At 40.7% G+C, this 13735-nt stretch overlaps 1 protein-coding gene and 1 long non-coding RNA gene across 4 annotated transcripts in view; both read right to left on the bottom strand.

The window, feature by feature from the left end:
* LOC117546489 (ras-related protein ORAB-1-like) overlaps positions 1-13427 on the bottom strand; it is a 62036-nt gene extending 48609 nt beyond the window's left edge. Inside the window, exon 1 of one of the 3 annotated variants that reach the window (XM_034216734.1) lies at positions 13033-13427. In XM_034216734.1, the coding sequence (XP_034072625.1) occupies positions 13033-13046 (14 nt within the window). In that variant the 5' untranslated portion in view covers positions 13047-13427. The remainder of the gene's footprint in view (positions 1-13032) is intronic. The other 2 variants (XM_034216733.1, XM_034216732.1) reach the window with 2 other exon arrangements.
* LOC117546490 lies at positions 10215-11189 on the bottom strand. Its single transcript, XR_004569014.1, has 2 exons — positions 10886-11189; positions 10215-10632 (listed from the first exon to the last, which is right to left on the bottom strand). It is a non-coding gene; the product is annotated as an uncharacterized LOC117546490 (long non-coding RNA).
* Positions 13428-13735: the final 308 nt, after the last annotated feature.

Raw genomic sequence — 13735 nt, 5'->3', positions numbered from 1 at the left:
GACTGTAATACACATGTATGAGACACGCTCCCCCTTGCTATAATGAAGACAACAGTTTTTAAATGTAAAAAACACTTTTTTATTTTTCACACCCAAAAATCAAATAGTTATACTGATTGCAACATCCGCAGGACCGTCTCCAGCTTAGAGTTCCCCATATGACTGGAGATATCGTGATGGAGTTTTTTCACTTCAGTCAGAATATTCATGTGCATGCTGCTTTCTGCACAGAGATGCATTACATCTACAAACAGAGCATACACTGATAGCACATGATACACTTTTGATGTTTGTTTCATTTCTGAGATAATGTTACAGAATGTTTCGGAAAATGAAGATTCCAGGACCACTTTAAATGTTTCGTTTACAATCGTTTCCCAATGACCGGGGATAGTACTGCCAGAACGCACGATAGCCAAAATGTCTTCTAGTTTACAAACTTCAGCCATTCTGTTTACACAGGGGTCACTACTCGTTCTGTTTTCAATCGTCCTCATCACCACACTTATTAAAAGGGTATTGACTACATTCTGATCAATATATACAGAGCGTTTTGCATAGTAGTTTCCATTTTTATTTTACTTTAAAGAAAAAAGTCCCTGGCTTCAGTCAACTGCTGGTTATTAGTCTTCTTCTTCTCCCCCCACTCGGCATGGATCTTTTCAAGTCTCTCCTTGAGGCGTCTGCAGTTTGTGATTTTGAGACTTTTTACAGACACTCTGCAGATTTATGTGTAATTCTCTCACAAAGGAAACAGTAAGTCTCTTACTTTTTTTATATGTAAGACAATTTACAACTGGTAGAAAGTTAAGTACTTTTTCTGACCAGATTTTTCTTTAAGACTGTGACTCTTAACCCACCAGAGAGCCAAAACATACTCACCCCCTTTTCAACGCCCTCCCCCCAGCAGCTCAGGTGTGAAACCCTCATACAGAATGTCAGTCCCTGTGTAAAACTTTTTAGTGACACTCTGCAGATTTGTGTGTAATTCTCTCACAAAAGGAACTGTAAGATACACTTTTTATGTATGCAAAAACTGATAGAGGAGTCGGTATGTTAATGTGGCGACAAATGTTCCCCTTTCTGCTCTGTACACTGTTTCGATGAAACACAGCAGTCTTGATAACTTGACATGACTAACATTACTTTTCTAAAATATATGTTTTTAGAAGCGTTACTTTGATTTCAAGGCTGTGATGGCGAGAGTTTAACAGTCAATGGCATCAAGATGGTGCTCAAGAAGGACATTGTCATCCACCTTATTGATCAAGTGCTCATGCCAGACTCAGGTTAGACTTGCACATTTTCCCCTTATTAATGATTACCCGATTTACTACATATATTGTTTTTCTGTAATCCATATTTTGAATGGTGTTTAAATTCCCTCAAGCTAAACAGGTGATGGAACTGGTTGGAAGTTCCCCGTCAACCTTTGGATACATGGTGTCTGAGCCAGGCCTTTCTGCTTCCATGCAATCTGCCGCTGAGTACACTTTGCTTGCCCCCTCAACACTGTCTTCAATGGTGAGTAACATACTGGTGATTCAAAAAAAAAAAGCACGCCCTTATTTAGTTGATGGCTGAAGACAAAGCCTGGGTCCATTCTCTAGACTCTATTCTAGTCACATTCTGGAATAATTGGTGATATTTAGATTTGTTTTGTATTTACCCCTCATGTGCTGAGTCATTAGTCAATATGTGTAAATGTATGGAGCTTTAGGGAAACTATACATTTATTGGCACACTGCAGAAGCTTTATGCCATGTAACAGCAAGTGTCACTCCCCCCGAGAACATTCCTGGACTTCACCCAAAAGGGAGTAGAGATGATTTGTTTTTGCATTAAGAACGACAGAGAACATTTCTCCAAAATGTCTAACTACTAATTATTGTCGTCTTTCTTGAAACTGACGTGCTTAAATTCTCTGAGAAAGTTACTGAAGGATACACTTTTGTGTATAAAAGCTGAAAAGTAGATAATGAAGTAGATTTCGTTAAGAATCTTTGACAGATTTATGCTTAAATTCTCTGAGAAAGTTACTGAAAGATACACTTTTGTGTATAAAAGCTGACAAAGTAGATAATGAAGTAGATTTCGTTAAGAATCTTTGACAGATTTATGCTTAAATTCTCTGAGAAAGTTACTGAAAGATACACTTTTGTGTATAAAAGCTGACAAAGTAGATAATGAAGTAGACTTTGTGTCCGTGTGAAACCCCATACAGAATGTCAGTCCCTGTGTTACAACTTTTTAGTGACACTCTGCAGATTTGTGTGTAATTCTCTCACAAAAGGAACTGTAAGATACACTTTTTTATGTATGCAAACGTCTTTCTTGAAACTGATGTGCTGACCGTTTTACAAAACAAGTTATGTTTTCTGCTTTTTCATCCTCTGAATTTAAATGTGTGTGTGTGTGTGTGTGTGTGTTCCCCCCTCCCCATCGCCCTACCATTTGCCTGCAGAGGATGTCGGGGGGGGGGTTTTATGACGTGTCCTAGCTTGTCTTCAGACTGTTTCACCAAACTTTTCACGGCAGAGAATAGCAGAGAGAGAGAGAGTTAGTGAGATTGACAGTACTTTAAAAAATATATGGTTGTATATTTCTTGTTATTTGCAAGTATTTGTAAGTTACAGTCAATACTGCTGTATACAGGGGCACAGGAAGTGGTTAGGTGGCGGGACCTTGCTCTTTAGAGCTGAGACATTACTTTTAAAATATATGGTTGTATATTTCATGTTATTTGCAAGTATTTGTAAGTTGCAGTCAATACTGCTGTATACAGGCGCACAGGAAGTGACTAGGTGGCGGTGTCTCGCAGATTACACCCATATCAAGACGTCTCTTGGCCATTTCTCTCGACTTGAGAAAATATTGAAGAGTGAGAAAGACGAATGGCTCTTATTTATCTAACCCTAACGGATGAGGGGTGAGTGGTGGGGTGTGTGTGTGTGTGTGTGTGTGTGTGTGTGTGTGTCCCCTCCCCATCGCCCCACCATTTGTCCCGCAGAGGATGTCTGGGGGTTTTATGGTCCCCACACCTGTCTTGACTGTTCACCAAACTTTTCACGGCAGAGAATAGCAGAGAGCGAGAGAGAGAGAGAGTTAGTGAGATTGACAGTACTTTTACAAATATATGGTTGTATATTTCTTGTTATTTGCAAGTATTTGTAAGTTACAGTCAATACTGCTGTATACAGGGGCACAGGACGTGGTTAGGTGGCGGGACCTTGCTCTTTAGAGCTGAGACATTACTTTTAAAATATATGGTTGTATATAACATGTTATTTGCAAGTATTTGTAAGTTGCAGTCAATACTGCCATTTTTAAAATATTTTTTAATTTTATTTTGAAAAACCGGAAGTGGGGGTGACCGGTAGGGGCAGCATTTTTATTTTTATCATTTTTAAAATATTTTTTAATTTTATTTTGAAAAACCGGAAGTGGGGGCGGGACTTCCTGCGGAAGGGGCGGGGCTTATGGAGGGGCGGGACTTCCGGTGGAAGTGGGCGGGGTTTAGCCGGAAGTGGGCGGGGTTTAGCCGGAAGTGGGCGGGGCTTAATAAGTAGGGAGAGGTGTGACCTGTCACTTTCTATGCATACTAATGAGATTGAAGTGGTATGTGTATAACTACTCACTGTGTATACATTTGAGTTTGACACCCCTGATTTAGAGCGTCATTGCGAAAGGAAATGCAGCCAAAATAATCGTTTTATTTCGATTACATTGTTTTCGTAATCGTTGCAAACCAAAATTGTAATTGAGATTAAAACACGATTAATTGCACAGCCCTTGCAGATAGCAGTGATACTACTAAATTGCACCATGAGTAAAGGACAATCAGTAATGTACCACTTTTTTTTTAACCTTTATTTACTCAGGGGAGGTCTAATCAGAGTAATGCTCTCTTTTTCGGATAACATTTGCACGGTTACACATTCACACTACCACAGAGCAACTCCAGTATCCTGGCTATGGGCCTTGTTCAAGGGCACCCTAGCAGAGCATGGTAGTCTGAGTATTATCCTTCCTGCCAGGACTGTCTCAGTTTCTCGCCATCTCATGCTAATGCAGTACAGTAAAGTCCAACAGAACTCTTACGATCAAACCAAGAACATATTTGAACTAGGCTAAAAGTCAACTTTGCTATCTTGCTAAATACAAAATGTTTATCTAACTTCAAACCCGCCAATTCAAATTACCACTCTCCAAACTCTATTCACTATGACATCCAAAGTATACCATAGATGAAAAGTTATTGCAGGCCAATCATGCTTGTTTGTCATTTAAACTAGACATGTAAAGGCCCATAATAGTCTACCAATCGTTAGTTGGTTAAAAAAGTCTGAGTCAAGTAAACTTTGTATTCGTCTATTATAAAAAGGGAAAAAAATTAAATAAATCTCTATGTGCTTCTCACGTCGGCAGGAGAATCCCTTACACCTAATAAGGGACCTGTGCCTGCGTATTATGTTTATTATCACTTAAAGGTCACCTATCATGATATTTTTAGGCAATAGCTAGGTCTCAGATATATATAAAAAACATATCTATTTAGTGTTTTGGTCAAAAAACTAAACAGATCACCCATTCTAGCCATGCCTCATGTCTCAAAAGTGCTGATTCTGGGTACAAAGCTGTTCTTTTTTAAACTGAAAAAAAATCAAAATAAGAGGGGGCGGAGCTTTCTCTCTTGCGGGTTTACCACAAGGTGAGTTCCTTTTTATTTCCTGCTTCTTACACATGCTCTCTCCAGTAGGGATCGACCGATATGGCTTTTTCAAGGCCGATACCGATTATTAGTAATCAAGGAGACCGATAACCGATATTTGGAACCGATATACATTTGCAGTAAAATCAGAAAATCTTGGTGTCAAAATGTAGAATAACACAAACTCCAACACAACTCAACACAACTTCTTTAAAATGCATTTAAGCATATATTATGTTTAATTAACTTTTAAACATCTTACAACTGGTTTCCTCTCTGTGCCCTTTTCTTTAGTGCAGTCATCTGCAATGAATTAGAGAGAGAGACAAGAAGTGGGGCTGCAGGCTGACATGCTTAACTAACAATAATGCTTAATTTATTATATCTGTCTATCTAGCATACAATCCCAATAAGCTGCTAGCAACTGCAAAACACTAGTGCTAGCTAATGTTTTGCAAACTATTAAAAGTGAGGCTATTACAGTAGACCTAACGTTAGTCTAGTAGCCTCACTTCTAATATGTTGCTAAACATTTGCTAGATACATGTTGGCTAGCTAATGAGCTTCACATATCAACCTGAAAAACGGCGAGGCTCCACTCGCAGCCCCTCCACCCCCCCCTCTGCACCACAGTTACTCCGCTGCGAGCCGCTGCACGCACGCCCAACTCTGACTGACTTCCCGCGTCCCTGTGTAACTGGGAAACTGATAGAATTGGATCATAAGATCGTGGTGTTTTTGCAACTTCAGCATAGGGGATAGGGATGTTTATTGAACTTCGGTTTAACACATGTATGGCTCTGCCGCTCAGCGCTGCTGCTTGCTTCAGTCTGTGTTCTTTCGCACCTGCCTATAATCTGAGAAGGTCCCGCCTCTGGCTGTCTCCCGCCCGGAAAATCAGATAGCGCTGTGGGCGGGACATTGCTCGTGTACACAGAGTGGTGACTGCAGCCAGAGAAACGGCTGATACCGATAATCGGTCAAATGCGGAATATCGGCCCCGATAATCGGCCAAGCCTACTCTCCAGTACAGCTTAGCTCTGAGTGTTAGCGAAGCTTGCTAAAGTAAACAGACTATTACGTCCAAAACACGTCGGGAATTGTTTCCGATACAGCGACGTTTCTGATAGTGCCGTGGGTCCACCAATTTTCGAATCATAAATCTATCGATCATAAATCTATCGATTAGATTTATGATTTGAATCCTCCACCCAGACCTCTGCTTACTGCCGTCCTACAGACTTGTGTCTTAGTTTCAGAATTAGATTTTGTATGTGTCCTTTCTTTAATAGATATTTAACAATTATAGCTTGAGTCTGTCTGATTCTCCAAACAGCTGCTTCTATATACACTGAACAAAAATATAAATGCAACACTTTTGTTTTTGCTCCCATTTTTCATGAGATGAACTCAAAGATCTAAAACATTTTCTATATACACAAAATAACCATTTCTCTCAAATATTGTTCACAAATCTGAAAAAATCTGTGATAGTGAGCACTTCTCCTTTGCCGAGATAATCCATCCCACCATATCAAGATGCTGATTAGACAGCATGATTATTGCACAGGTGTGCCTTAGGCTGGCCACAATAAAAGGCCACTCTGAAACATGCAGTTTTGCTTTATTGGGGGGGTCTGGGGGGGTCTGAAAACCAGTCAGTATCTGGTGTGACCACCATTTGCCTCACGCAGTGCAACACATCTCCTTCGCATAGAGTTGATCAGGTTGTTGATTGTGGCCTGTGGAATGTTGGTCCACTCCTCTTCAATGGCTGTGCAAAGTTGCTGGATATTGGCAGGAACTGGAACACGCTGTCGTATACGCCGATCCAGAGCATCCCAAACATGCTCAATGGGTGACATGTCCGGTGAGTATGCTGGCCATGCAAGAACTGGGATGTTTTCAGCCTCCAGGAATTGTGTACAGATCATAGACTGTATATATAAATGGACGTAGTGTCCGTGACGTCACCCATAGGATTCTGCAGAGTTGCAGAGAAGCCCTTAGTAGACGGAGTCGGCCACTAACGGCTTGACAGCAACGTCAGAGTCTAATCCCGCCTGCTCCAAATAAGGGCAAAGAGGCGGAGCCGAGGCCGGACCTGCTGCCTCCGAACTGGAAGTAAACAGAGCTAGCTCAGGCTAAGAAGCTAAGCTAACATGAAATACATGCATACCAAGTTACTGCTAACAGTGTAGTTCCCCTATATAAACGCTACATTCATAATCAAATGAGACAATCTGCAAGAGAATTAGCTATATGTTGTTATTCTTAATGCTTGTCATTCACACGTTAAGAAAATAAGTACCGATACATAGCAGAACAATTGTGGCGATGTTCAGCTTAATAAGCCTTGTTCAACATAATTTATTTAGCTAATACTACAGCAGGCGAACCAAGTCTGCGTTTCGCTGCATTCCTTGATCTCCAGTTATAACGACGGACTCTACCGCCCCGGACCTAACGGAGCCGCAGTGGGCTAGCTCCGGGACGCCGGCTGGAGCTAGCCCCCTGCGGCTCCGTTAGCTCCGGCGGCCACCACTGGGAGAATTTGGTCCCCTATTAACATTTGCTCCCGTTTAGCATTATAGCCATAGACTATAAAAGTCTTACACAAGGCTGAATCATAAACTAAAATGTATATGTATGCATAAAGGGTTACGTCCTTAGCTGGCTAATAAGTAACAAGCTAAGCTACCAAGCACACAAACACCTGCGAACGGGGTTAACATGTATAATATTATCATTTTAGACTTCTTGGAAGTTCTGTTAGTACATTCAAGCGCACAGCACGACATTTTAATTGTCTGGTATTTGTAACAATATTCCCTAAAAGGCACAATCACCACGAACACGGCTAAAGCTAAAGGGTCAAGTACAGTACTATGACTAACTAACGTTGTAGCCTAGCAGAGTGGACAAGTTGCTGTTAGCTGACAGTGAGGCATGTACATGTCCATCAAAGTGACCACGCCCTAATTTATGCAAAAACTTTAAGACCTAATATAAATAAAAGGGTCGTGTTAGAAAACAATTCACTCACAGATTCATAATCATGAAGGTGGAATCTAACTATATCGATAATAATATTTATTGCATCCATGGGTAGAAACATGTTTTTTTCTGCTGTAAAGTTGGGCATTTTAACATGGGGGTCTATGGAAATTGCTCCTTTCTGCAGCCAGTCCCTAGCGGCCCATGCATGAACTGCAGTGTGTGGCACTTCCATATTGGCGTCCCGGCTGTTCCCCAGAGTTTGCCGCTTGGTACAGATCCTTGCAACATGGGGCCGTGCATTATCATGCTGCAACATGAGGTGATGGTCGTGGATGAATGGCACAACAATGGGCCTCAGGATCTCGTCACGGTATCTCTGTGCATTCACAATGCCATCAATAAAATGCACCTGTGTTCGTCGTCCATAACATACGCCTGCCCATACCATAACCCCACCACCACGGGCCACTCGATTCACAACATTGACATCAGAAAACCGATCACCCACACAACACCACACACGCTGTCTGCCATCTACCCTGAACAGTGAAAACCGGGATTCATCCGTGAAGAGAACACCTCTCCAACGTGCCAGACGCCATCGAATGTGAGCATTTGCCCACTCAAGTCGGTTACGACTACGAACCGGAGTCAGGTCGAGACCCCGATGAGGACGACGAGCATGCAGATGAGCTTCCCTGAGACGGTTTCTGACAGTTTGTGCAGAAATTCTTTGGTTATGCAAACCGATTGTTGCAGCAGCTGTCCGAGTGGCTGGTCTCAGACGATCTTGGAGGTGAACATGCTGGATGTGGAGTAGTGTTAATTTCGTCAGCTATTTTTTTATTTAGTTTTAGTCTTAGTCCTGTGTTAAATTTCCTTTTTAATTTTAGTCATATTTAGTCACCTTCATCCTGTTTTTATTTAGTCAAGTTTTAGTCGACTAAAAGTCTGAGTATTTTAGTCTTATTTTAGTCGACTAAAACAGTAAACTTTTTAGTCAAGATTTAGTCGACTAAAAGTCTGAGCATTTTAGTCATATTTTAGTCAAAGAAAACTAATTATTTGAGTCTACTTTTTGTCAATGAAAACTGTTGTCTTTTTTTAATCATCAGATTATAAAGAACATTTCAGTCAAACTAGTCTAGCCAAAACCAATAATTTGTCATTTTAGTCAAACGTATTTCACAATAAGATTATATCTTGTCCTTATTTGATGAAAAACACAGGTTGAATGATTAAGAATGCAGCTTTGCAGAGATTATCTGGTCAGGTTTGTGGTGTTTTTACCTCTGTGTTATGGCCACATTGCTTCCCTTCTGATAAAACAATGCATTCGCTTTTTTTCTCCACCTCATTGTAGCGAAAATGGGCCCAAATATAACATCGTTTCTTTCTCCCAAGCATTGGTGGCTTTAGACTTTTTCGTTGTCAGTAATTTTGACGGACAGGATCGTAACATTTCCGTCATAATCCATTATTATCCGTCGAGTGCACAATTTATCAATCACTCGCGCTGACGGGGGACGGGGGGGGGTCTTCGGTTAACGCGAGTGCGACCACTGCTCCCAAGCCCTGTTGTTGCCATTTTATTTTCTGTTAAATAAGGTTAGTTGGACCATGAGTTAGACCCGAGTCTTCCTGACAGTTCACAGTGTGCCGCTGCCCGGTGTAATTCAAATGTACCGCCGTGCGCAGCACAGACACACACAGCTGCTGCCCTGCCGCAGCACCGGAAATGGAACTGCTGGGAGAAAAACTGACTATCAGAGATGTAACGTTATCTTTGATAATATTTCGTCACGTCACTTTTCGTCAACGATATTGCATGATGATTTTGTTACAGTTATTGTTTACTGCCGTCGGTGCCGTCTCGTCATCGGCTCGTTTTCGTCATGGAAAAAAAGGTTGTTGACGAACATATTTCGTCATAGTTTTAGTCAACGAAATTAACACTAATGTGGAGGTCTTGGGCTGGTGTGGTTACACGTGGTCTGCGGTTGTGAGGCCGGTTGGATGTACTGCCAAATTCTCTGAAACGCCTTTGGAGACGGCTTATGGTAGAGAAATGAACATTCAATTCACGGGCAACAGCTCTGGTGGACATTCCTGCTGTCAGCATGCCAATTGCACGCTCCCTCAAAACTTGCGACATCTGTGGCATTGTGCTGTGTGATAAAACTGAACATTTCAGAGTGGCCTTTTATTGTGGCCAGCCTAAGGCACACCTGTGCAATAATCATGCTGTCTAATCAGCATCTTGATATGCCACACCTGTGAGGTGGGATGGATTATCTCGGCAAAGGAGAAGTGCTCACTATCACAGATTTTTTCAGATTTGTGAACAATATTTGAGAGAAATGGTTATTTTGTGTTTATAGAAAATGTTTTAGATCTTTGAGTTCATCTCATGAAAAATGGGAGCAAAAACAAAAGTGTTGCATTTATATTTTTGTTCAGTGTACTTGCTGCACATACAATACAAATAAACAACTCCATAAAACACACTTTTGCTGATATTTATTTTACTGTTGGTGATGTTAAATAACATGATTGATTTCCTCTGTCTCAATGATGAAAGTTATAATAATAGAAGACATGAAGCTGCAGAGAGAGGATGGATATATTCTTACCTCTACTTTGTCATTAGATGAAAATACAAAATCAAATTAAAATAGTAATTGTTAAACACGTTTATTTCATTCACTGAGGTTTTAACCATTATTTACAACATGTGTACATAAGCAGTGGAATAATAGGATATCTCTAGGTCATTCAACTGTCTTAAGTTCAGTTTAATTGTATTAATACAAAAAATAGGTCATAGAAAATGTTTTAATTGTGTATTTCAGCAGAGCGGGGGGTCACGGTGCTGCTGGACCTGGAGGTGCTGATCTGGAGTCAGTGAGACATCATCTGGGCTGGTTCAGGGGTGGAAGGAGAATATAAACTGTTATAATCACAGCTATTAAGATTAGAACACTAATATTGTTAAGAATCAATCAATACAACATGCTTTTGTTCATTTAAAAAAAACATTGTTTTATTAGTACAGAAAAATTAAGACTTATTTTAAATATGATTAAATTACATCAGCTATATATATATAATGTACTTGTTAACCTACTAATGTAACATTACTGGGGGCTAAAGGAACAGCTTAATCTTATTTACCTGCCCATGGTCCTCTTTATTTCATCGCCGACGGTGATCTCCAGAAAATGGTTAAAGTAAAAAAGTAAAGTTTCTGGATCCTTTTCAGCTGAGTTAGCTTGTAAGCTAATTTGCTAGGAGGCTGCTGGAGCAGCGCAACAGAACAGCGCGTATCACGTGACGTAAATAGGAAGCGTCCGTAGGCTAGACCGTCACATTTCGTAGGCCGCTCGGTCCAGCCTACCCGGTCTACGTGGGCTGGGTCCTCCGTGGACCGCGTAGGCTGCAGCCCCTGAATTGAGACAGTGGCCGTTTCTCAATCGCGAGTACACATGCTGCAGAGCAACTATTTTAAGTACACTACGTCATCGAGTGGCGCAGAAGGACTGTTTAAATGCCCAGCATTCTACGCCACTCTATGACGTAGTATACTTGAAATAGTTGCTCTGCAGCATGTGTACTCGCGATTGAGAAACGGCCACGGCCTATAGCCAGTGGCGACTGGTCCCTAGGTGGGGCACAGAAAGTATTAAAAATAATGATTACAACAAAATGCAAAAAATAAATAAAAAAATATCATGTTTAATCATCTGATTCGTCTGTACATTGCTGTTTTAGTCTGTGTTATTCAAATTAGTGTCTACAGTGTGTGCCTATTGTGCTGTTTAGAGCCATGTGGGACAAAATCCGATCCTGCCCCTCCCTCTCACTGTCTAAGTGAACGGTGACTGTAAAAACTACACTGCGCATGCTCAGAATATTTTCCTATTTAATGTGTGTGGCAAAAAAATAATGACCATAGGGGCATAGAGCTGCCATCCCCACCATACGTCATCTCACATCATTCAGAGCTGATTGGCTGTAAGTACGTGTGCCGCGAAAAGTGTGGTGTGTGAAGAGGAGACGAGAGAGCTGCAGTGAGGCGTCCTAAAACCAGGAAGTAAGCTGCGCATGGCTTTCCTTGACAAAAAAGCAATGAGATTTCTCCATAGGATTTTAGAAAATAGCTCCAAATAAGGTCTGTGGTTAACATAGCTGTTAGATAAATTTACGTTTTGTTCAGTCGGATAATATTCACATGTCTACCCTACTTTTATAATTTTCGAATCATAAATATATTGATTAGATCAGATTTATGATAGACTTTTGAAACTACAAGAACATAAGGAGGACTTTTACAAAAAAGTAATAGAGATTTTTGTCCAGAAGGATAGGCAAATGGACTTCATCTTCAAGTCAAGGTAAGACCACAATTTTATTGAAAATGGGATCTTACTAAGAGAGAACAATTCAATATTTAAAGGATACAATTACATTTTTTGGGTATCCTTCTGTTGAACTGTCTGTTTAAAATTAATTGAAGCATCAGACAAAAAAAGCTTTTGAAAATTGTAAACCTGAAGAGTCAGTGCCTCACCAGCCATGAACCTCACTGCAGAAGCTTATATATAGACATCTAAGTTTTTTGTGCACCACCACTTTTGTACATATAAAAACGCCACTGCCTATAGCATGTGAGCTAGACATGACTGAGAGCTGCCTCAGCACAGAGCACATGACTTGCATTGAGTCATGCTCAGCACAGAAACACGTACCTTACTTCTTCAAATCGCTAGTGCAAGTTCACGTGTTACCAGACACTCAATAGATTACCATTATCATTTTGGCTAGTACGTGAAACAATTTACTAGCCACTTGCACATTTTAGCATTTGGCTGGTTTCTAATGATTTGCCCTGCTGGGCATAAACAGCGGATGACTGCTGCAGCTGTACGTGAGCGTGTAGCAGCAGGAAACTCTGACACACGCACCATTACTAACATCGGCAAAAGGGAATTTTCAATAGGCTAGGATACATTCAATCAGTTCATTTTAGCTTAGTTTAGATTGTCCCTGACAATAGAGTATCTTTAATACGTCCTGCGCTTTAATATCCTGTAGCCTGAACGTTACATATAGCTATCCACTAATAGGTGTTGACATGAATATTCCACCATATCCATAGTAATGTTAAAAGTATCTCAGACTGGCACAAGTAGATATGAAGGCTAATGTCAGCTGATGTTAGCCGCTAACTTAGTTAGCTGCTAATATGAAGTTCTTTTCACACGGTAGTTTGTTATCACAGAGCTAAGCTCTCACACATTGTTCTTCAGGCTGATACTTACTATTCGGGATTCATTGTGGATGCGGTGTATAGTGTATCCCTGTCTGCAGATAAACAGCTAGCTCACACTGCTCCAGAAACACAGCCGGCTAGTTGTTTCTTGTTAAAAATCCAAAATGGCTCCAACCAGGAAACAGCTACCATCAGCCAGCTGATGAGCCGAGTACTGAATATCACAGATCCGTCAGGTGGTTTTAAGATGCCTTGTATGTCTGGGGCTTTTAACTCGGTGTACAGCCGTACATGGAACGGTAACCAACTGTCTGTGTGTCGTTACCGCAATAGAGCTGTCACCGGGAGGGATCACGTCATTAGTGAAACGTGGCAAAGAGCAGACACCAGCGGTGTCTGACTGAACGGTATACACAACTTCCGGTCAGACCCTTCAGCATCCTTCTTATTATACATCCATGTTCAGCATACACCAAAACAGACAACGATGTTATTACCATTTCCGGTCCTTCAGTTTGCATCTAGTTCCTTGCAGTCTTCACTTCCCTGTTCATTACATCCCATATATTTATTTATCACTGAACATAAATTACCACAATAAATATGATCAATGTAATAGTTTTTCTAATAAATTAACTTAAAATATTAGTGTCAGTATTATTATAATAGCTGTCATTAGTGCAACTCATTTAATGTCTGTTTTATTATGAATTTACATTTTTTAGCCCTGTAGCCTGAAGTAAATATTTGAC

Source organism: Gymnodraco acuticeps, unplaced genomic scaffold (assembly GCF_902827175.1).
Source record: "Gymnodraco acuticeps unplaced genomic scaffold, fGymAcu1.1, whole genome shotgun sequence".
Classification (NCBI taxonomy): domain Eukaryota; kingdom Metazoa; phylum Chordata; class Actinopteri; order Perciformes; family Bathydraconidae; genus Gymnodraco; species Gymnodraco acuticeps.
This window is presented reverse-complemented; position numbering and strand designations above follow the sequence as displayed.